Source organism: Pezoporus flaviventris, unplaced genomic scaffold, assembly GCF_033815535.1.
Source record: "Pezoporus flaviventris isolate CSIRO_AGI_PZ_B2104156 unplaced genomic scaffold, CSIRO_AGI_Pfla_v1 ptg000017l, whole genome shotgun sequence".
Lineage (NCBI taxonomy): Eukaryota > Metazoa > Chordata > Aves > Psittaciformes > Psittacidae > Pezoporus > Pezoporus flaviventris.
In genome coordinates, this window is record NW_026892565.1 from 241854 (window position 1) to 264556 (window position 22703).

General features: G+C 49.6%; 2 protein-coding genes across 3 annotated transcripts; one reads left to right on the top strand and one right to left on the bottom strand.

The window, feature by feature from the left end:
- Positions 1-702: 702 nt before the first annotated feature.
- On the top strand, positions 703-18488 carry PIGR (polymeric immunoglobulin receptor). Of its 2 annotated transcripts, XM_061454841.1 has the most exons (11): positions 705-971; positions 6091-6186; positions 6431-6763; positions 7189-7518; positions 8027-8350; positions 8793-9107; positions 9872-9977; positions 10518-10633; positions 10930-11055; positions 11168-11226; positions 12012-12442. In XM_061454841.1, exons 2-11 carry the CDS (start codon positions 6105-6107, stop codon positions 12126-12128), a joined length of 1908 nt encoding a protein of 635 aa, XP_061310825.1. In that variant the 5' UTR covers positions 705-971; positions 6091-6104; the 3' UTR covers positions 12129-12442. The 2 variants fall into 2 exon arrangements, with proteins under 2 accessions (XP_061310826.1, XP_061310825.1); XM_061454842.1 differs by lacking the exons at positions 11168-11226; positions 12012-12442 and adding an exon at positions 18379-18488 and having other exon boundaries at positions 703-971.
- On the bottom strand, positions 12587-17621 carry LOC133270041 (interleukin-20-like). The gene is made up of 5 exons (XM_061454871.1): positions 17311-17621; positions 17134-17199; positions 16144-16296; positions 15696-15770; positions 12587-15591 (listed from the first exon to the last, which is right to left on the bottom strand). The coding sequence occupies exons 1-5, from the start codon at positions 17566-17568 to the stop codon at positions 15400-15402; spliced, it is 744 nt and encodes a 247-aa protein (XP_061310855.1). The 5' UTR covers positions 17569-17621; the 3' UTR covers positions 12587-15399.
- Positions 18489-22703: the final 4215 nt, after the last annotated feature.

A 22703-nucleotide genomic window follows, 5' to 3' on the forward strand; every position in this document is an offset into this window, starting at 1 on the left:
CAAACACTTTCATCTTCATTCATTTTTCTTGCTGGTGCAGTTCCATTTCTGACAGCCCCACACTTCGCAGGGGATTTGTATTTGGGTCCCTGACGTGCCTACAGCAGGAGAGCGAAGAAGTGAGGCTGAAGGTGGCCCCAAAGCTCCTGTTCATTATATTGAGTTTTAAAGAATTTACAATGTTCTTGGCTTGGATAGACAAGAGCAACCCTTGCCCACCCAGAGACAGCAGGGAGGGGAGGCAACCTGCTCTAACAGTCTTTTTGGGGACACTGAGGAGAAAACCCACCTGGTTTTGTCCAGCTTTGCCCTATAAAACCGTTCCACTGTTGGCTGGGGGTATCACAAGATCAGAAGCCAGGTGAGCCCTTGCAGCAAGGGGCTTTCCTGCCCGGGATGATGGGATACACAGTCACAACTCACGGGTGATGTGATGCTAAAGAGGAACGTGCTGGCTGGACCCTTGTGTACTCAGCTAAACTCAGAGCCCATGAGGCTCCCCACTGTCTCTGTGCCAGATGTAGGCACAAGCACCCATATTCAAGGAACCACAGCTGCCCTACCGTCCATGACCTGACCCATGCAGCCATCAGGCTTCTTCCTGATGGAGGTAGAGCTGCCCTGGACCATATCCCAGAGCCCACCCTTGGGGTGGCTGTTGTGCAATGGCAGTGTGTAATCAGGAGGTAAATAACAACCCTCAAAGCGACCACAGAGTCGGGACGGGCATTGGTTCTCCTGCCCTCACGTGGGATGCTGCTCACCTGCCAGAGCTTTTGGATGCTATTCCTTTAAGGCACAACAGGTGGAAATGCAGGGCTAGAGGTAAGAGGAGTATTTAAAACAGGCTGGCACTGCCAGAGCCCGTGTCCGGCTGCAGCAGGGAGCCAGGACACTGGCACCAGGTCCTGAGCTCGGGCACCAAGACACCAGCAAGACTAAGGCTGTCTGTCTAAAGGAAAGAGCCAAGTGTAAGTAACGCTTCTTTGTTGTCTTTCCAAAATACAAGGTCTTTGGCGGCACTGCTCTGAGCTGTGGAAGAGGAAGAACACAAGTTCTGAGACACTTTAAGGAGTCTTCCTCACCCGTGTGTGAAGGGAAGCAGCAGTTCTGAAGGAGCAGAGGATAAGCGTGGAGGTCTTGCTGGTGGGGAGGACCGATTCCTTTTGGAAGCAGGTCAGAAGCATAGGATCAGGCTTAGGATGGTTGTTTTCTTCCCTTCAACCTTTCCTTTCTGGGGAAAAAGATCCATTATTGTTACAATATTTGCATTAAGTTTTAACCTAGAAAATAGCAAATGGTACTAAATATTACTGTGGTCACCTAAACTGTTGCGACTCAGTCTGTGATCTTTACGGTCTTCCGAATCACAACATGGAGATAGTTGGTGGGATGCAGATTTTGATATTTAAGAAGAGAATTGGTGCAGTTACGTCCTAAATGAGCTCTGAAAAGCCATTGGGTTTGTGCAGTTCAAAGGCAAATAACTAGATAACTGAAGCGTGAGAGAATGGGATGTACATGGCATCCTGAAACTGAAGTCAAAGACAGCTGGCAGACTCCTTTTACATTTAAACCGACAGCAGAGGGGTGGGTTCTGCACCCCTCAACTCTTACACTGCAAGGAAATAGTCATATTGGACTTTAACACACAGAAATACCACCTCCTAAATAGCAATTGCGCTGCTGTTATCAGTGCGCACATCAGCACGCTCCATCCATCCAGCAACCGTCACTGTGCTGCCATAGTAAGTTCTTTTGGATCCTAGTGAGTTCCTGCTCCTTGCCATATTAACAGTATTAAACTGGAATCATAGTTTAATAGTGTTGGTTTCACTTTCCAGCCCAAGACATAAGAAACAAAGAGCAAGAAACAAATTAACTACAACACCCTTATGTGAAAAGCGAGATGCTGGTGCACAGGGCATCTAACACCTCAAAGGTCACCAGCTAGTGTCTGGTATAATCTAACAGCTTAAAAGAACATCAGACTAGACCAGCAACCCAATCTCAGCAGGAATTTCAGTCGCTGCCATGGTTTTCTCACCTGTTTTGCAGAACACGGTGCTCAGATAGGACAGTGTTTACCTGGCATTTACAAGTGTTCTCAGCTAGGGTGGTCACAGGTACTGCAGAGGTTCCTAAAAGTTGCCGATTCCCTCTTAAATCCTGATCAAGAAGATCTGCCAAGCTGTTTCTGCTCACTGCATCACCAAATTAGCACCTCCTATTTATACTTTCCATATGGTAGAGGAGGCATTGGTTTGGAACATGAAATACTTATTTTCTCTCTGTGTTTAGGTCAGCTTGATCTTTTATGTTGAAGCTGACTGCTCATTCACAACCCCAAGAAAATGGGGTGGATTTGTGGCTTTTCCCTATCCCAACACAGCAAATAAAACTCAAAGTAAAGCCATGTATGCAGTGATCCTAATGAGAGGCTTAAAAACGGGGATAGCCCCGGTCCTGTGCAGCAAGGGTTCTGTTGCTGTGCCTTTCTTCTAGGCACAGAAATCTTCAGCACCTCCATAAATCACCCCTACTACAATATATATACACTCCTCAGTTTGTACATTATAAATATATATACACACAGTGTATGTACATACTCCTCCTCACAGCGTAACTCCTCATGCTGCTCAGCATCGGTTTGCATCTCTATGCCTCCCTCAAGGTGTGAGTGGGTCCTGCTTTGAAAGTATTTGAAGGGAAAAAAGCTACTACCCCATTCCATGTTATTATTTCTCAACTATTTGAATAACAGTAACTATCTGACCACACAAAAGGCTAGCAGTACAAGTGTGGCAAGTAAATCTTTGCATTTTGTGGATGCCATGGCACAGCCTTGACACCGGTCAGCATGAGGAGCAGTAGTTAATAGCTAACGGATTGTTTCTCAGAGCACAGTCCTGCAGCTGAGTCAGCAGAATTTGGGCACTGGACTCTGGTATTTCAGAGCTTGCTGGGGTTTGCATAACTCAGGGGTCAGGTCCTGAGCTCTTTCAAATCATTCTAAATGTGACCATGCTGCTCCATTGGACTGATAGGGTCACGAGAGCATCGAAGAAGCCCAGAGGTGGGCTTGTGGTAAATGATGTTTAGAAGAGCTATTCCTGCTGGGAAGCTCCTGCACCCATGTGAGAATTCCCATCTCCCAAAGTCAACCGCAGTACTGGTTCTGTGCTCAAAACGCTTCCAAACCTGTTGTGCTGGGACAGGGGAGAGAAGGAAACCAGCAGGTTTGGTGATGCAAAATGAAAGTAAATACACAGAGATCTGAGTTACAAAAGGGAGCGCAGCCCCAGCCCATGGTTGGTAGCAGGCCGAAGATGACCACTGTTGCAACAGGGACTTTGCAAACACCAGATTTGTGCAGCTGAAAGCCTTTTTCTCCTCTGCAAATCCTGTGCAGTGAGGGAACAGGAGGAGGACTGGTGCAAGGCTTTAATCCTGCTTCCCCCCGTTACACCTAGCAAGGTTTTAAGCTAACCAGAACTGGGCGTTCACAGCTTCTATGCCCCATGCTACAGAGCAGCTTCTCAGATGCACCTTCCCAGTGGGAACAAATAGGTTCCCTTCCTGCTTTCCCTCCTGACAAGCCCATTGCACTGCCTTGCAGAGAGTTTCTCACTAGGTTTGTAACGCATCAGGTTTAAGACAGCAGCTTCTTTGCCTGCATGGACACGCACAACACAAACCCTGTGTCCAGGTTCCAGCTCCCCCAGTCCCTCCTGCCCAGCAGCGCTGGTGCAGGCTTCCCTGGAAGAACATCCATGCCATTCCCTCTGGTTTCAGGCCTCTCGACTCTTACATAGCCCCGTACAAACCTTTGCTGTCCCGTCTCTCTCAATTCCCACTCCATGCGCAGCAGCAGCAGCAATACAAACCCCTTGCACAGCCACTTACTTGCAGTCCCCTTCACATGAGCTCAGCAGCATTCTCTCTTCCCTGGAGCTCTGAGGTTTAGACCTTGTGCTCCGAGCAGAGGCAGCAAACCCAGCAGCAGCACTTCTTTGCAAGCAAGAAGGAACTGGAGCTCCTTCAGCATCTCAGACAGCGCTTGCTCATTGCAGAGTGCCCAGCAAAGCTTGTTAGCACCATTCCTGTGGGGCAGGAAGTGTCACTGTCTGAATGCAGTGCAGCAGGGAGGGGGGTTCCAGCCACGCAGTGATCAGCAAGGAAATTCAGCACAGAGTTTTATGTAACCGGTGGCTGTGCTTGCTCAGACTTGTTATAACGGGAGTTTTCTTCATGCACTCAGTGAGAGAGGGAAGGGTTTAACAGCATCCGAGAAAACGGGGCTAGAGGCAACTTGGAACTGAAGGCGCTGGTCATGCAAGCATGCAGGAACCGTTGTTCTTGCGTAGGCATGAAGGCACATGTGGCCTCCAAGATACAAAGACATCTTTTGTGCTCTAACACGCCTCTGAAGACCCTGATGCCATCACTCTGGCACACATCTTTCTGGACACAGCTACAGCTTTGCTCCAAAACCAAGAGGCTCCTGACACAGTTTTGTTGTCTGTAACCCTGAAGCAGCTTTTGGGAAGGAATCAGACTAAGAGGTGTGCCCAGCAGGAGAAAGCTGCACTGGGATCCTGCCTGCACTGCGGAGGAAGGGGTGGAGGGCAGCAAGGTGACCATCAAACAGATCTGCTGTTAACAGGGGGCAAGTATCAAGGCCCTTTTTGTGCCATCTTGTTTGCTTTCTGTGGAATACATTATGTTTGCTTTGCTGGCCACTTGTGGGATACGTATGAAAGAGCATTTGTCATGCTTAGTGAGTTAATGATTAGCCATGGACAAGTAGCCACTGGGCAATTTGAAATCACAATACAAGGAAGAAAGCACAAACAGAACACCTTTCATCTTCACACGGAAATAAAAGCCTTTTTCTTCTACCGGGAATTACCCTTCATAAAACTGTGTCACTTGATGCCCTGAAATCAAATTCTTCTGTATGTTTGGAAAGACTTTCCTTGGCACCTCTCATTTCCTCTGTTCCACCTGGACTAGGCAGGTAGACCAACAGCCATGGCCAGGAAATGCTGCACCATGTGTCCAACAGCACACTCAGTTCACACCAGAGATGATAGCCTGGTGAATTGAGAGGCTTGGCTGCTTCTGAGCCATCCCTGGCTCACACATCCCCCCAGACCAGTGGGGAAGGGCAAAAATATTCACCCTGAAGACTATGGACATGTTTCAGGAGACACAGTTTGGTTTGCATGCCCCAATAGCCGTCACTGAGAGCAGGAGTTAAACACAGGCTTCATGCAGGAACTGTGCTCTGTGACATAAGGAAGGAAGTTTTACGGCAAGACACTGGCACGGGGTGCCCAGAGAAGCTGTGGCTGCCCCATCCCTGGCAGTGCTCAAGGCCAGGTTGGACACAGGGGCTTGGAGCAAGCTGCTCCAGTGGAAGGGGTCCCTGCCCGTGGCAGGGGTTGGAGCTGGAGGAGCTTTAAGGTCCCTTCAATCCAAACCAGGCTGGGATTCTGTGAGAACTGGTTTTCCTAAGGAGTGGTCTTGGCACCCGGGCTCACACGTGAACAGACCTTCTTTTCACTGCATGAGCAACAGTGAAAGAGAATATGACCCCACCTCTTAGACTGTTAGAAGCAGCATTATCTCCTGGCTGGGGTCAAGTGAGCAGCTTTGCTCCGGGTTGCCACCTGGCTCTCATGCCTGCCAGGGCTCAGGGTCTTTTGGACCAGTTTTGGGTCATCAGCCTTGTGATGGGCTGCTCTGATTTACAGCATAAACCCAGAAACCACTTCTGAGTTTGAACCGAGTCTCCTGTGGTTTGGCCAGAACCACCTTTGATGCTGTGCACACCACTGCTGCTGCCTGCCCAAGGGACAATGCCCTGGGGGCCTCTGCTCTGACAAGAACAAGGCAGGAAGGCAAGAACAGTTATAGCCTCCCTCTTCCCCATTCTGGTGCTTGGTAGAACTGCTTCAATGCTGCGTTTCCCTAGCTCAGGTAGCCACAACCCTCATATTCTGCAGGCATAAAGATTATTACTTGATCTATTAACTTCAGAACTTTGCAAGTGTGATTATTCCTTGACTTCTGTGCCTTTTCCAGGGAATGCAAGCAAAATGACTTCACTAGCATTCATCCTCCTGCTCGCCTTCCTCCCAGCTGAATCTGCAAGGAGCAAATACCCCCCCAAGTCATCAAGTAGGTGCAACCTGCCTGGGGTGCTGGTCTTGTGGATGGCCTTAGACTAGAGGTGGCATTACTAAGGGGGAGAGTAGGGTTTAGGGAGGGTTTCTACCCCATCACTGCTATGGGACCTTTCAGACTGCATGATGCTGCGCAGCCCTGGGTCAGTGCTTGCCCTGGTACACCCGACCCGCTCTGCAGTCCCTTCAGGTTGTGTAGCACAGCCAACGCTTACACCCAGCCTGCTCTCCTCTTGCAGTCTCAAGCCCTGTGTTCGGACCACAGCAGGTATATGGTCTGCTCAATGGGTCCGTCACCGTGACGTGCTTCTACCCTCCCAGCCGAGTGAACAGACACGACAGGAAGTATTGGTGCAAGGAATCAGCCAGAGGCTGCTTAACTGTTACCTCCACCAGCGGCTACACTGCTCCAGGCTACCAAGGCAGAGCCTCCATCACCGACAACCCCCAGGAAGAAAACTTCCAGATCAGCATCTCCGAGCTTACAATGGCAGACGCAGGCACCTACCAGTGCGGTGTTGGGGTCAACAGCAGAAGGCTCTCCCACAAAGTCAATCTGGATGTTTCTCAAGGTAGTTACATGGGGCTCCATAAAGCAGTATTTTCTTGGGTTTTGTTTTTTTTTCCATCCATTTCTAACAAGGCTCCACAGACAGCCTGTCCAGTGTCTAAAAGCTGAAGATGCTCCATGCTTTCAGGGAAGAGCAGTTTCCATTTTCCCCTGTGCCCTTACAGAAGGAATTTTTGGCCTAAAATTCCAGCATTAAGAAGACCAGATTAAACAGCACCACACTGCTGAGTAAGCACACAGAGCATGGTGCAAACATGGGACTCAGATCATGGCACATGATCATATAACATATGATCATAGTAGATCAGAATGTATGATCAAAATAGAGAGAAAGCCTCTGCTAACAAAAGCCTTTAGAGGTCGCTGGGAGTTGCAGTTACAACAGAGCAGGCAGCAGACACTGACTGGTCTCTCTCACTGACACAGATTCACATGTACCCGAGGGAGCCGAGCTCTTCTACGTGAAGCTGCACAGCACTTTGACCATGACCTGCAGCTTCGGGAGCGATTATGAGAGCGCAAGGAAATTCCTGTGCAAGATGGGTAAAAACGGCTGCGTCAACATCATCGACAGCTACGGGAAGGTGGATGAGGATTACACAGGCCGAGCTCTGCTGAGCAACATGCAGAGTCCAGGCTCATTCAGCATCATAATCACTCAGATGAGTTGGGAAGACTCTGGGTTGTACCTGTGTGGGGTCGGTGTCTATGGGCAGGATGGAGAGACAAAGGAACTGGATGTGCACGTCTATGAGGGTAAGTTATTCCCTGAGGGCTTTTCCCTTCACTTCTGCTTCTCTTCAGAACCATCACTAGCAGTCTCATGTTATTTAACAAGAGCTTCAGCCTCCCTTTGCAGAGTACTGTTATCCCATCCTCTCATCTAAATCCTTCTTTCTACTCATTTAGCTACCTATCATACACTAAACCATCAGGAATAAAGCTTATAACAAGACTTAGTGTTCCCAGCTATCCAGTCTGCCTAGCCCAAAGCTCCAGCAGGCAAATTTTGCCTCCCATTTTGAGACAAGCAAACTGTCTTTTCAAGACTTAAACCCTTAGATCCCCAAATGACAGATGTACAAAGACACCCTGCCCTTCCCCAGCAAGGCCAGGACAGCCTCCTACCATCCACACCTCTGAGCTTCGCCTCACCTCGCTTTAGCCATAAGAGCATTGATCTGGTAATATTTATTCTCTTGGGAGAGCAGCACATGGATAGGAGTCAGACGTGTACAGATGCTCCTTTCACTTTTCTCTCCAGAAACTAGCGTTCCTCAAGGAAAGCCCACGATATTTGGGGTAAAAGGAAGTTCAGCAACGTTTGAATGCCGCTATAAACTTCTGGAACACTCCTCAGTGAATTACTGGTGCAAGTGGAGACAGAATGGGTGTTACCGGATCATAGACAGCTTCGGGTATGTGGCAGGCTTATATGAAGGAAGAGTGGCCATGTATGACAACCCAGATAACCAGACAATCACTATCATCCTGAACCAGCTGAAGGACAGCGATGAAGGCTATTACTGGTGCATGACGGACGAGGAGGAGGAGCAGAAGTCATCAACTGAGCTGAAGATCGTGGAAGGTACGAGTTTGCGCATTGATGGTGCTCTCCCAGCTCAGCAGGTACAAAACAACCCTCTAAACACCACGAAGTAGCAGATCTGGCCTTTTAGGAAGAGATGCGAGGTCAAACTCGGAAGGTGAAACCTTGTGCCAATCCAGCAACACCTCAGTGGCTTTCAAATGGAAACACAAGGTTTCAGTTTCATGGGAAAGTGCTCACAAAAGGTTTCTCATACAAGTATTTAAGCCATGGGACAAAAAAGAAACCAACCAAAAACCAAGGCAACCTTCACCCCAAGGTGCATATACAGCATCCTTAACGTGAACTTCGCAATGCAAGGAGCACCCCCCCTCGCAGATACACCTCCTGGTTCATCTCTAGCAGCATCACTACCTGTTGACTACAGTTCCCACCACTGAAACCACTAACATCAACCTTGATGTTCTGCTTGCCTTTGCAGGAGAGCCTGCGCTGCAGGGAAAGAAGGAAGTAGAGGCACAAGAGGGTTCCCAACTCAACTTAACTTGCTCGTACCCATGCCGGTACTACTCCGACCAGAAGTACTGGTGCAAGTGGAGCAGCACTAGCTGCACCCCTCTGCCTGCTTCTGACCAAAGGCAGCCAGGGCCGGACGTTACGTGTGACAGCGATGACAAGACCGTTGTCCTGAGCTTTGACTCGGTGGCAAAGGCAGACCGAGGCTGGTACTGGTGTGGCGTGAAGCGCAACGGCCTCTACGGGGAAACCATGGCAGTGTACCTGTCCGTGACCGCAGGTGGGCTCCGAGGCAAAGGCAGGCGGGGGTTTTCCTGCCTTCCTTCCGCTGAGAGGAAAGTCTGCTCCGCAGCCACTAGGCTGCAGCACCTCAAAGCGGTAGGGCTGCCGTCCAGGCGCGGAGATGCCGGCATCACCCTGGTTCTGCCCTTGGCGCAGATGTTTTCGTTCTCTCTTTGGTTTTTACTTCCCGACCATTAAAAAAGCCCACCAGTCTAAAGGTCACTTCCTTCCACACCGTTTTTGCTTTTTAACCCTGTCCTCGCTAATTACTGCTGCTACAATTTGTAGCATGGAATCATAGAACAGTTAGGGTTGGAAAGGACCTTAAGATTCTCTCATTTCAACCCCCTGCCATGTGCAGGGACACCTCAAACTAGGCGATGTCACCCAAGCCCCTGTGTCCAACCTGGCCTTGAGCACTGCCAGGCATGGGGCAGCCACAGCTTCTCTGGGCACCCTGTGCCAGCGCCTCAGCACCCTCACAGGGAAGAGCTTCTGCCTAAGAGCTCATCTCAGTCTCCCCTCGGGCAGGTTAAAGCCATTCCCCTTGGCCTGTCCCTACATCCCTTGTCCCAAGCCCCTCTCCAGGTTTCCTGCAGCCCCTTTAGGCACTGGAAGTCCGTTCTAAGGTCTTTCCTGAGCCAATGCACAGCCAAAATCCACCTCAGTGCCACATCCACCAAATACACCCAATGAGCTTGTGTCCCCCTTTCTATGCTGCTGCTCGTGCCATTAACAGCCCTGCTTCCCTGGATGATACAGGAGGCAGTGCTGGCCGCAGCCTGGAGCCCCTGGATGCTGATGTCCCCAGCGCTCCTGAGGGTGATTTCACTCCCCAAGGAAGAGCCAACAGTGCTGCTTCTGAAAGGTTAGTTTTCTCCAAGCCTGTCATTTCTTATACTAATATTAATACATAGCCTTCTATTAACCCCCTTTTGGTGCTGTGTTTGTACGCTGCATGCTTGAGCAACATTTGAGCACACAAAATATCTTGCCCTCAAAGAACTTCAAACATCAGAGGAAAACAAATACTAGTTACAACAAAGGGCAAGATGACTTGGAACTCACCTCTAGCTCAAGCAAATACAGCCCCAGAAGGAATGGTTGGAGATCCCAGGTACAGCAAAACTCATCGAAAATACTTCTGTCAAGATCAGAGTTTTCCTTCACGTTTATAACCAAGCTGCTGATGGAGGGGGTGGCACAACCTCTGTCCTGCAGGTTTATTTGGTTATCAGTTGATTCTATGTGTTAGGATCCAGTTTATCAGTCAAATCGCATCCTGCTCACTCAGATTTACCACGTTGTAGGGGGTTTTGACTGCTGGACATTCAGGTAGGTTACTCAATCTTGAATAATTCAGCAATGTATTCCACAGATTAGTTACTTATCTTTCCTTCCATTCCAGCCCTAATCAAAGCGGCCCCAATACACTTCTGTTAGTCCTGGCCCCTGTTGGTGCTGTGCTCCTCATCGCTGCGACAGCTTTTGCTGTGTTTAAATACAGACAGATGAAGAGATCTGGTGAGTCCCTGCTCTGCTTCCTGCAGTCTCTCGAAACCTCACATTAAGGTTATGTTAATACTAAGATGAAGGTGATAACTTGTGTGTGCTGGGCTGAGCTGCTCCCCTTGTAACCCCCATGCAGACAAGGCAAAGGACCCCATTTTTCCCCTCCATGCATCCCCATCACAAACGGTGCCTGGGCTGAGGCAGAGACCAGGCACCGCGTCTCCTTGCACAGAGGCTGTTGGGATGCTGGTGCACTCGCACGGATCCTGAACAAGCCCACAGGGTACTTATCTCCTTCCTCTTAACAGAGCTGGTGTCCGTTGGGAGCTACAGGACAAACATCAGCATGTCAGATTTCGAGAGCGTGAAGGACTATGGTGCGAGCAATAACGCCTGTGTGAAAGAGACCCAGGAGACTCGGATAGGAGGGGACGGTAGGTGCTGACCGATGGGATGCTCTCCAGCCCCAGGGGTTGCAGAAGGACCCTACGAAAGCCACAAAACCAGCCACCGACGGCCCCTGCACCTCCCTTTCTCTCCCTGCAGAGTTCGGCACCGCCGCAGCCACCCCAGAAAGTGCTGCCGAGACAAAGAAGGCAAAAAGGGTAAGAGGAGACAGGAGAGAGCCCACTGACCTGGGAGACGCCAGCACAGCCCTTCAGCCCCTGCCCAAGGAGCTGCTCCCTCCCAGGGGCCTTATTTATACCCAGATGCTCCCAAGTAACCTGCATCCAGCACCTGATGCAGATCAGCCTCTGAGGGGGACCTTAACCCTTTCCTGATCCCGTGTTTTAGCAGAGACAGTAACAGCAGCCACCTTCCTTCAGCCAGCACACGCAGTCAGCTCCAGGGAGCATCAGGAAGGTTGGGGTTGGGTTTGTTATTGTAAATATGAAGTACTTGGATGAACCAGAGCCTTCCCCTCCTCAGGCAGTGGTCCAGGGCACAGAGGTAGGTAAGGAGGTCTCCCCCATTTGACCTGCTCCTGTGGCCCCTTGGGTTAGATGATGAGTGCGTGGCACCACGAAGGGTGCCAGATGCAAGCCCTTCTTGTTCCAAGTCCCTAACCAAAGGCAGCGTGGAGTCTTGGTTTAAGTGCCAAGAGCTGAACTGGAGAAACAGGAAGCTATCAGGAAACCAGTAAAACCCAGCAGCTTTAGGACTGGTGAGCTGGGTGCCATCATGCAGCGACAGGCATGACGCAGAGCCCCAAACCTGCAACGTTTGGGGTCTTCCCGTGGCTGAGCAAAGGCAGGATGCTTTCACATTGGTGTGCAGTCTGCCTGTATCACCCTGAGAAGCTCTCAGCCCCAAAACCCTCCCCTTTCCCCCACCACCTGCGGCTGTGGCTTTGCAGCCACCTCACAGTGTCCTGCTGTCCTTCCCATAGAGCTCCAAGGAGGATGCTGACCTTGCCTACTCCGCGTTCCTCCTCACCTCCAGCAGCATCGTGCAGGGCAGCTTGGGGGGCGACGCTGCTGCCCCAGATGTGTCCCCCCAGATCTGAATGTGAGGGACCGAAAGGCAGCAATGACTGGAACCAGCTCCACCTCGAGGACCAGCGCAAGACACCAGCAAGCAGCCCTGGGCCTTGCTCCCACCGTTTGCTATAGCTTGATCTTTTTTATTGCTTAAATTCAGCTTCTGCTCTTTTATTTTCCTTCTCCTTTTCTCTCAAAGGCAGCTGAAAACCCTCGAGAACCATGTTTCCCACTTGATTCCTCTAAGCTTTCTCACCCAGAGGGCAGTACCTGCAGACCAGACATGGTCTGAAGTGCTTTTGGACACAAGCAATAAAAAATGCCACGAGCTTTCAGCAGACCAGGGGACATGCAGTCCATGGGAGGGCACGGGGAGAGCACACCCGAACTGCAGTAATGGTGCAATTGGGAGAGGTGGAGGAGGCCTTTCCCCTCCTTTTACTGCAGCATTAAAGCATCACATCTGGTGTTGCAAACGACATGGGATGGTAGAAGAATCCTACACTTAATGGAAATAAATACCCTGCAGATAAAGTAATGTAGGTAGCAGTAATGATGGAGTTGGTAGCTCAGCAAGGTGCTAGGCAATGGTTGGTTGTGTCAGTCTGCAGATGCTGAGTTTTCATCAGGGATAAACCCCATCATGGACCTCCCACTATAAGCACTGAGCTGAGCATGAGGGTAGCAGCTCCAGTGGGATTTGTGTTTACAGGGCTGCTTTCACATCCACATTGCAACAGTCATCACCTTACTGATAGCAAGGCTGGGAGCTCAAATACAGAATCCCAGCCTGGTTCGGGTTGAAGGGACCTTAAAGCTCATCCAGTTCCAACCTGTGCCATGGGCAGGGACAGCTTCCACTAGAGCAGCTTGCTCCAAGCCCCATCCAGCCTGGCCTGGCTCTCAGGCTATAGCTCATCTCCCTCATCTCCCGGGCTGTATCTCATGCAGGATGGTGGGAAGGGGGCTGGATATTGGAAAAGCTGTGGAGTGGCCAGGACAGGTCTGCACCCGCCTGGAGTTGCTGGAAACGAATGAATGATTCTGGTGCAATAAGCAAGGTGTGCACTTGGGAAGTGTCCCCGGGGGGAAGCTGTCATAAAGCTGCAGGAGAAAACCCCTTTTGCTCTCCCTTTGAAACCCGTTTCCTCTTCAGCCTGCCCGCCGGCATCCTTCCCTCAGCTCCACTCCTGCACTGTGCTGGGAGCCATAGGGATGAGCGGAACGCCCAGAGATGTGCAGCGCTGAGCCAGTGAAGCGTGCATGGACCGAGGCGTGCAACCCCCTGTGCAGGAAATCATCAATGAAATACGATCAATAACCCCTGTGACAGATTAAGCTGAGGGGATGGAATAAACCCCACGCTTCTCACTCAGTCTGTGACCCAGAGCCCACCATGATCCATGGAAAGGTTCACAAGGACCTCCCCAAGTAGCCCCATCTCCTTCACCAGACAGTTCACCAAACATCCAACTGATTCCCTTTGGTCAGTGACAAGCTGTGGTACCTCACTGCATCACTGCTTCGTTCCTAAAGGCTTTTCTTTAACACAAAATCCTGGTATGTTGAAGATACCTGTCATTCGTCAATGGCTGATTTCGGGGTGATGGTATCATGAACACTGATAGAGCATGGAGGGATGTGTTCACCCATTCATGCCCTAGCACCAGGATAAGCGAAAGCCATGCTGCAGAATTCCATGAGAAAGCAAATTACGAGAATCCAAGAGCCGAAAGGCTTTCCTTTGGCAAAAGCAAATATTTGAGGAAGGATCGTGAGCAATGAAGGAGATCTTTCCCTTGCAGTGAATCACCAAATCCCGCTCAGGGTGAAGCACGTGTAGATGTGCTGTAGGCAAATGCTGGTGAGCTCACACTGCCAGGTTATCACCGAGGCTTTTAGGGAAGGGACGAGGAGCCTCCTCCTCCTCCTCTGCAGCTCTTCATCCTGTTGGTGCCCCAGGAAAGGTGCAGTGCCCCCCAGGCTGACACAAGGCTCTGGCAATGCCGGGTTGCTGCCAGAGGTCTGTGGTGGGGATGAAACCACAGCAGTACCTAGGTTCTCCGTGAGGACAGGAAGACCTTATTCCATAATAACAAAGCCTATCCTCTAGTCTTACTCAAGCCTTATGTCTCATGAATGAAGCAGCAAGACTTTATCACTTGAAATATTAGGACTAGGGTGTTACCAGGGTTTGCACTGGTTGCATTTACCTGGGCCCTCACACCAAGTGTGCATAACACCTCCTGGCTGCATGGAGAGAGGGCTTGGGTGCTCTTCATTCATTTCCTAAAGCATTAGACCCCTGTAATTTGCAGATACTACAGCAATATGTATTTATACATTAACATCTTGTGCGAAAACACATTAGAAAAGGGATTTAGAGCATGCAGAACCAGTGGGTACCAGCAATGTGTGTGCAGTCTGTGGTGCCTGAAAAAGGCCCAGGTGTGTGGAAACAGACCAAAACTAACCATAATGCACAATAAAAGTGGTCTAAGGGACAAGGAGGGGTGATTTAGGATCACTCAGGTTTGAACTTTGCTGTCTCTGGCATGCCAGGAAGGATGCATCACCTCTGGGATGATTGCATGACCAGGAGTGACAGTATCTGCTATGAAAGGGCACCCCAGTGAATTCAACAAGTTTCATCAACAAGAAACATGTAATTCCTCAGAATCTGGACAGACTCATCACAGTTTCAGGTGGGGTTTATTTACAGTAATTGTAACAGATTTCCACACAGCTTACTATTGTCAGTAAATTACACAGTACACGCATGACCCTTTTTCTATTCAGCAACCACGTATCTCGTGTAGGAACTGTTCTTGTACTGATAAGGCACAAAATATCATCTCAAAAGGAAACACAGATTTCTAAGGCCTGACATACCTACTAGGACCTGTTCTTGGGAGCATTTCTCACCCTCTGAACCTCATTTCAGCCAGATCACACAGCAGCAGCAGCCACATAAGACTGAGCCCAGATGTATGGGCACTGCTCTGCAGCATTGACTACACCAGAGTCATTCCAGCACTCATGAATATACATTCTCTATACAAAAAAAAATGATAATTTAAGCAGTATTTTTATGAAATGATCATAGTTTATGTCTGCAGCAAGAGAAACCCTATGAGATCTTCCTTGGAGAGCATCCTTTGATAGAAGGCATCTAAGTGAGTGCTGTGCTCATTTGATCAACCTTGATATTTCCACCTTCATGCAAGGCTCTGCTGATGCATTCACCTACATACCCTGTTGGTAAAACACCCAGTGTCTGACTGAACACAGCTGCAGTCAGTGGGATTCTGCAGTGGTACAGCACATTGTCTTCCTGCGCACCACTGGTGTGTGCAACGTGCCAGCAGCTTCCTTAGCCCCAGCCTTTGGTGGGCGGTTAACACCTTCTGCTCTCTGAGACTTCTCCATCCAATCTAGCAGGATGTCCAGCTCACCCAGGGATTTCATTGCTGCAGATGTGACATTTAGCTGAAAGGATATAAAGGATCCAGTTGTAAGCAAAGATGAGTACAACCCATTGTAAGGAGAATCTGAATTGAATTACCAATTATAAGCCTTAGTCACCAACTTACCCCTTCGTAATTTGCAAGTATTTGCTTAAATTTCTCAGTGGATTCCTCCCCACACATGCATTTGTTTTGCTCATGCTAAAAAAATAACAGAGAACTAATTTATTTGAGGGGTTAATTGCAAACAAATAAGAAATAAGCTGGAAATCGCAGCCTGACACCTTGTTAAACCATGGAAAAGATCCTTAAATCAGACTTCAGCAAAGAACAGAGTTTACTTCAACAGGCAGAGGGACAGGATAAATATTGTTCTTGAGAACTAACGTGGGAGTTTGCTGATGAGTGGGCAAGTATAAAAACTTCCCAGCGAGCAGATGCGCTCCTCACATCATGCTGCTTTGTGTCCTTGTTAAAACCATCTTTATAAATAGGCTGCATCTTTATGTTTAGGTTTATTTATGCACCAAGTACGAGGAGGGGAAACTAAACTGGTGCAATACCCAAGACTTACACACTGCCTGAGCGTCCTCTTCATGCTGAGGAAGGAGTTGGCTATGCTGCTGATCTTTCGGTTGATGTATGAATCCTCGGTCTTGCAGTGCTTGAAGACTCTGTCCACGTAGAAGTTGAAGAGGTGATGGGTGATGCAGCACCTTTCTGAAGACTAAGGAATAAAATCCATTTATAAAAGGTCTTCCAAAGTGCTAGACACAGGTAATGACCCACTTTTCTGTCCTCATCTCGTCTCTAACATCAAGCATGGCAGCTGAGCACAGGGGTTATGTTTTGATTCAGATAAAGCTTTTCTCGGTGCTTGATGTAAACTGGTTATATACATAGGGAATTATTTCAGACTGCTTCTGCAGCAGTTCCATCCTCAGCAAGCCTCATTGAGTCAACAAAATAAATAGCTGATTTCCCTGCCCGCGGCAGGGGGTTGGAACTGGATGATCTCTAAGGTCCCTTCCAACCCAAACCATTCTTTGTAACTAGGTGTAAGAGCCTGAGACCTGAAGCAGTGGCCCATGTCTAGAACTTTAGAGTGTAAGAGAGCTGAACAATACTTAGTTATATTTCACCTCCCAAGATCACATTCACCCACTTCTGGCTTCTATAATAGCTTTCCACCCAAACCCTGATTCACTTTGCTATGCTTCTGCTGATCGAGGCAGCGCGGAGTGCAGTGAAGGCTTCTGTAACTGGAGCATCACATGCAACAACAAGAAGAAAATCTCTGCCCACCGTTCCTGGAAAGACAGTCAAGGTGAAAGCCCCGGAGCAGGAACTGGCAGTGGGACACCCACCTCCTTTCACATACGTGATCCACATCACTTTATCCTCCCTGACCTGCCTGGTGTCTGTGTTTCGTAGAAACTTAGAAGTAGTCACGGTGTTGAACAACTTCCTCAGAAGCCCTGAGCTTCACCTCATCACCGGTGTCAGGGTGCTAGCTGGCCAGCATCATTCAGAGAAGAACTGGAGACATGATAAGGACACCTACCTTAACCTTGTGCAGAGAGTGCGGGTGGGACAAAATGCTCAGGGTCCTGATGGGGTCTCTGGCTTGCTGCATGGGACAAGACAGAGATGGTGATGGACATGCCGGCTCCAGAGGGGCTTCGGGAGCCACCGACTAAAGAGCTTCCCCAGCCCTATAAGAGTATGGAGCATTACTTACAATGTTGGCTTTAATTGCAGTGAAGCCAAGCCTGATCTCAGCCGTGCTCATTGAAACCCTGCAGTGTCCGAAGTGGAAGATGCTGTTCCCAGCTGTCGGCATCAGATTCAACCAGCACGACACGGAGAAGAGGCAGAGGAACAAGTGGGATCCCTTCATGCTGCTGCAGGATGCCAGCACAGACCTGCTCAAGGAAGACAATACTGCCTCGTTATCTTCCCTAAATAACACAATTGTGATGCTTGTGAAAATGCACATATTTTATATAGCACTTGTACATGCACACATGTATTAAACCCCCCCACACTGACTGGTATATCCTATCCATTGCTTTTTTATTCCCCATGTGCAAGAGGGAAAATCAACCAACCCCAAGTATTAAACAGAAGGTTTCAAAAGACAAAAAAGCAGTTAAATATTGCATGTAAATAGAAAGTTATTAAAAGGAAATGAATCATCAAAGTAAATACAGATAAATTACATTAGTGCAGCAGGAGGTAACTGCAACTGAGAGCAGCAGATCCCAAAGTCTGATCCCAAAAGAAACGCTTCCCCTTAAAAATACCACACTTCAAATGAAAATTGTTAGCACTGAAAATTAAGGTTATTAATGAAAAACAAAACCCTTTTAGAGAGACATTACAGGAATAAGAGGGAATATGCATAAAGACATAGAGTGTTTTACCTGGTTCTATGATGCAGTTCACACGTCTCGCTGGATTCTGACCTGAAGATCTCCGAAGAACGCGGTTTTATCCCGGTATCAGGAGGAAACAACTCCTGGATTGACTTTTGGAATTTTCCTTGCTTTTCCCAGCATGTATTTCCCTTTGTAATTTACTGAATTAATGAGCTAGTGAAAGGGACCAGCTCCCTCACCCATAGGTGCTTCCACCACCTACGGAGGCGGGAAATACTTGGCATTGTCGTGTCATCTTCCCTTTGGGAAGAAGGACTCAGCCAAAAGGAGGGACCATCATGGGGGTTACATTCCCAAAAAGCCAAGCTTGGGTCCTCCCCCCAGCATAAACCCCATTGCCAAACCCCTCCTGGAAAGGAGCCATCCCCAGCTCATCACAGAGGCGTTGGGATGCGGGAAGCTGAGCAGCAACCTCTCCCTGGGGATGCCAGTGGTCCAAACAGCCCAGGGCTCCTGGCAATAGGACACATGGTGCACTAGTAAAAATAGCATGATTCAGAAAGTTGGCAAGAAAGACCTTTCTCCATCACTGTCCTGGCACATGGGGCCTTCACCTGTCAGGTACAGGGAGCCCTACCCTCAGGCTTGCTCCTCAGGTGGATGGACACTCATCTCCATCAGCACGTCCCTGGTATTCAGAGCCTGGGGATGTGAGAGGCAGGGCTTTGGGGTGACACAGCCAGAAGTCCCTTGGTTTTCAGGACCACCGGTGATCATAATGCACAGTCCGAAGTTATCAGCCTGCAGAAGGACAGAAACCTCACTCAAACCCGTGAGCATCCACCAGCCCAGGAGCAGCAGCAATGCTTTACCCACCAGCAAAGACTTTGACTGCAAAGCCTATGATTACCCTGCTGCAAGCATTACCTGCTGAGCAGAACTGATAGAGACAAGGCCCTTGAGCAGACCAGGCATGCTCTTGTATCAACATTTCAGATCCACACTGTCCCCAGGGATCCAGGTCTGCCAGCTGAGGCGTGCTGTCACATGAATGTGGCACTAACAGAGCAAAACCCAGGCTGGTTCACCACGCTGTTGGCTCTGAGGCCAGTTTGGTTGTTTCTGGTGATAGCAAAGTTCAACATACAAAGAAGAATGAGCAGTGTAAAAGCTTCTTCAACCACCTGTACCCAGGAGGGGAGGTTAGATGAACTTAGGGGGCATGGAGATGGCAGAACACCTCTCTCTGAGTGAGAGCAGGAGCCTGAGCCTGTGGCTGTTGCAATGCAAGTGTCTGCTATGTGCCACTGCCTGTGGGCCGAGGCTGTTCTATAGAGATTTGCTGGGTGAGTAATTTATTGATAACCAAACTCAATGCTGAGCATATATCCATCACCAGGGGACAAGTAGGCAAATAGATTTTATGCCCAGGCGAGTCATAGGATTGCATATAGTGCTGCTGAAACTGCCCCAAAGGCAGCAACCATGCCTCCCTCACCCTTGTGCCTTCACACTGTCAAAGAGCCAAAAGGCAGGTCCAAACCTGCATTTGGCCATGCTGAGGTGTCGGAGGGATTCTCAGCAACCCAAGGCTGGCAATCTCTGCCTTCCTCCCCCCATTCCCAGCTGCTGCCTGGAATTGCAGCGAAAGTTTCACTTGGAGCAGAGGAAGCGGCACCGCAGCGTTCCCCGGTTCCCGGTGCACACCCAGCCTTGGTGAGGAAAGCAGGGAAGAGGCAATGAGTTCCTACTTCATTATGTAAATTGCAGATGACAAGAAGGGATTTCTTCTCTTTTAGGGTTTTTTCCTGTTGGTAACTGAGCTGCCTCTCAGGTCAGCCAAATGCCAGCAGGCAGCAGCCATGGGGTAAAAACTGCCAGGCTGGTGGAGGAAAGATGCTGGGGTGATACAGAAATGGGACTGAAATGTCATATTAGCAGGGTCGAGAGCCTTGCTCTGTTATAGACCTCTGCATGGTACCTGGGTGGGCACCCCTTGGCTTCTCCATCCTGTCAGTGACCATTTGAAAGCAGAGGCTATAGCATGACCCTTGCCATCAGGGCAAGGAGGAAATAACCATGGCAGCACAGGGGAAAACCATCCAGGTAGGTTTCAGTTGGGGGTTTAAGTGTATGGACAATGATGGAGGTTGATTACCCCAAGTGCTGGACCTGTGGGAGGTCCAGAACCCCCACTTTGTGGAGCAGATGGGATGGCATCAGCAGGGATCTCGGCATGCATTGGACTAAGTCCCAGTGGAAGCGAATCATTCAGGCTTGGCTTTCCCAACAGCCTGCCTAAGGGAGGCTTTCACCTACCTGCCATGGAAATAGAGTCAATAAAACAGCAAGTTGTTCCTCGTGTGTTCTGGGAAGGAAGAGGAAAAGGAGAAACAGGGATTTCTGAACCACGGCAGCGTGATGATGCAGACGAGCTCAGACGGTAAAATGGGAACTGACTCCCTGAGGGACTCTCAGCATAATTAAGCCTTTTGGTTACTGCAGGGTTGGGAGTGTGCAGGGAGCAGGGATGTGGCCCTCTCCCTGGAAAACCTTCCAGCCAATGCGAGAGGGCTCCTCCCTTGGGATTTTAAGAGTAGTTAAGCCCCGAATAACAAGCAAAGGCAGCACAGAGGGTCGTTAGCCAGCTGCCAGAACAACCCCCATTTATCATTAGCTTGACTGAGAAATCATTTGGACAAACCCATGGCAAGCATGGGCTCACATCTGCAGTGATACAACTCCAAAAGGCACAGGAGGGGTTAGCAATTCCATGGGGCCAAAGGGAACGTCGCCGGTGCACCCTGGAAAACCACTCTTGGAGCTGCCTCTTGGACTGCTCCAGCCCTTGGCAGCTCTGACTGCTGCCAGGAACAGTGCTCTGGATCCTGCCAAGGGTAGCATCACCCCGCTGTGCAGCGCTGCTGGGTAGCAGCAATGCCTCAGCAGCAGCAGGAAGCACCAGGCCATCGGCTTGCTGAAGTGACTGACAAAGCAGAGGTTCCTGAGGAGCCCATGGCAGATGAGGCACTCACTCACAGACAGCCGGTTACACCAGGGAAACTCAGCAGCCGCTCCCAGCCCTGCTCCAGCATCATGGATTCACTTCCCATGCGCTTCTGCAGCGCTGCTCAGCATCACCGGGTGCTGACCTGACTTTATTCATTTCAAAGAGCCAAAAGCTTTCAGTTTATCCTAAAAAAAAAACCTTAAAAATAGGCTATAGCCAAGCCGTTGGGATGCGAAGGAGCCAGGCTGTCAAGGACTGACCACAGGCACACGTTAACGCCGGGTTTCCAGTAAAGTGTTTCAGAGTGATAAGGTACCGGTTTCAATAAGTGCATTTCAATGCACTTTCCTGCTAGAAGAAGTTGTGATAACGCTTTACAGACCATTCTTGGTTTGGCAGTCTTTTTCACTACTCATCTTTCACAGCAGCATCTCAGATTTGAAATGACAGAAGAGTGAATGCCAGCAATGCCTGCAGTAGTTTCAATAAAAGAGAAAATGAGACTTCATAACAAAGTCCAGCAACAACACCTGAGCTCAGGAACTCTTCCTGCCACCCTTCAGGAAGAGATCTGCCAAAACAACCAGCTCAGCCACCTGAAACAAAAATGCTTGTAGGATTTTACATCCCTCCTGGTAATCCTGTGGCTCACCAAAGCCCCCACCAAAGGACCATAACACTGTTTCCACACGCAGAAGAAAAACCTACTTGGGTTTATGCACTAGAGCCATTTCTCCTATACTTGCAGTGGTGTGAATTGGCAGGCAGACCTACCCTAATCATAGCCGGGTGCTCTGACTGCAGCAGTGGTGCTCATCCTCAGCCCCTTCAAAGTCAGAGCTTAATTGTCAAGCAGTCACCTGGACCTCCCCTTCAGAGCCCATTTCAAATCCCATTTGAATAAGTGAGAACATGGCATGGTCTTCTTGAACCCCAGGGATTCACACCAGCATCCAGATGGATGTCACCCGTTGTCATTCTTTCTGCACTGACAAGCAAAGCCTCCCAAAGCCTGACTGCTCTTCCCTGCCTTCATTAGCACAGTTCATAATTGACAGAAACCAGGAGCTGGATAAACCGAAAGCTTTTGGCTATTCAAAATGAATAAAGTCAGGCCAGCACCGGATGACGCCAGGCAGCACCGTAGAAACGCATGGGAAGCGAATCCACGATGCTGGAGCAGGACTGGGAGCAGCTGCTGGGTTTCCCTGTTGGAACCACAGGCAGTGAGCAGGCTCCCCAGCCCTGCACTCCCTTGGCCCCAGCTCTTTGCATTTTGTCTGCAGCGCTGCTGCCAAAAGTGAGAAAAAAGAATTGTTTTTCTCAGTAAACTCAACAAATGACTCAGAGAAGTCGGCGCAGTTATCGCCCGATCGATGCGGTACATCGTGTGCCCTCTCCTCAGGCACGTTTCTAACCATAACCACTCGAACAGCTCTGAAAGTCAGACTCTCAATACTGCCTTTTAGGGAGCAAAGCACCGGCTCAGCTTAAGGAAATGCAGCTTTTATTCATCCCAGCTCGCGAGATGCCCAAAACTTCTGTTTTCCAGGATCTCTTCCGGAGTGGCTCATGGTGTGCAGGGCTCTTAGCAGCTTTAGGACATCCCCTTGCAGGCAGAGCAGCTCCTTTCCCAGGGCTGAGGGAGAACGTCCCCCATCCTGATGTAGGGCATTACCCATGACTGTCGCTCTGGGGCTGATTCTGCCATCCCCTGTTACCTGCAGCCCATCCCAGCACGTC

Bases quoted from the DNA above. Each gene is read 5' to 3' on its own strand.
- PIGR (XM_061454841.1), top strand. From the start codon at position 6,105: ATGACTTCACTAGCATTCATCCTCCTGCTCGCCTTCCTCCCAGCTGAA. The intron at 6,187-6,430 runs GTAGGTGCAACC...CTCCTCTTGCAG, and splicing joins ATACCCCCCCAAGTCATCAA to TCTCAAGCCCTGTGTTCGGA. The intron at 10,634-10,929 runs GTGAGTCCCTGC...TCCTCTTAACAG, and splicing joins CAGACAGATGAAGAGATCTG to AGCTGGTGTCCGTTGGGAGC.
- LOC133270041 (XM_061454871.1), bottom strand. From the start codon at position 17,568: ATGTGCATTTTCACAAGCATCACAATTGTGTTATTTAGGGAAGATAAC. The intron at 17,200-17,310 runs GTAAGTAATGCT...TGTCCCATGCAG, and splicing joins CTGCAATTAAAGCCAACATT to CAAGCCAGAGACCCCATCAG. The intron at 16,297-17,133 runs GTAGGTGTCCTT...TTTATTCCTTAG, and splicing joins ACTCTCTGCACAAGGTTAAG to TCTTCAGAAAGGTGCTGCAT.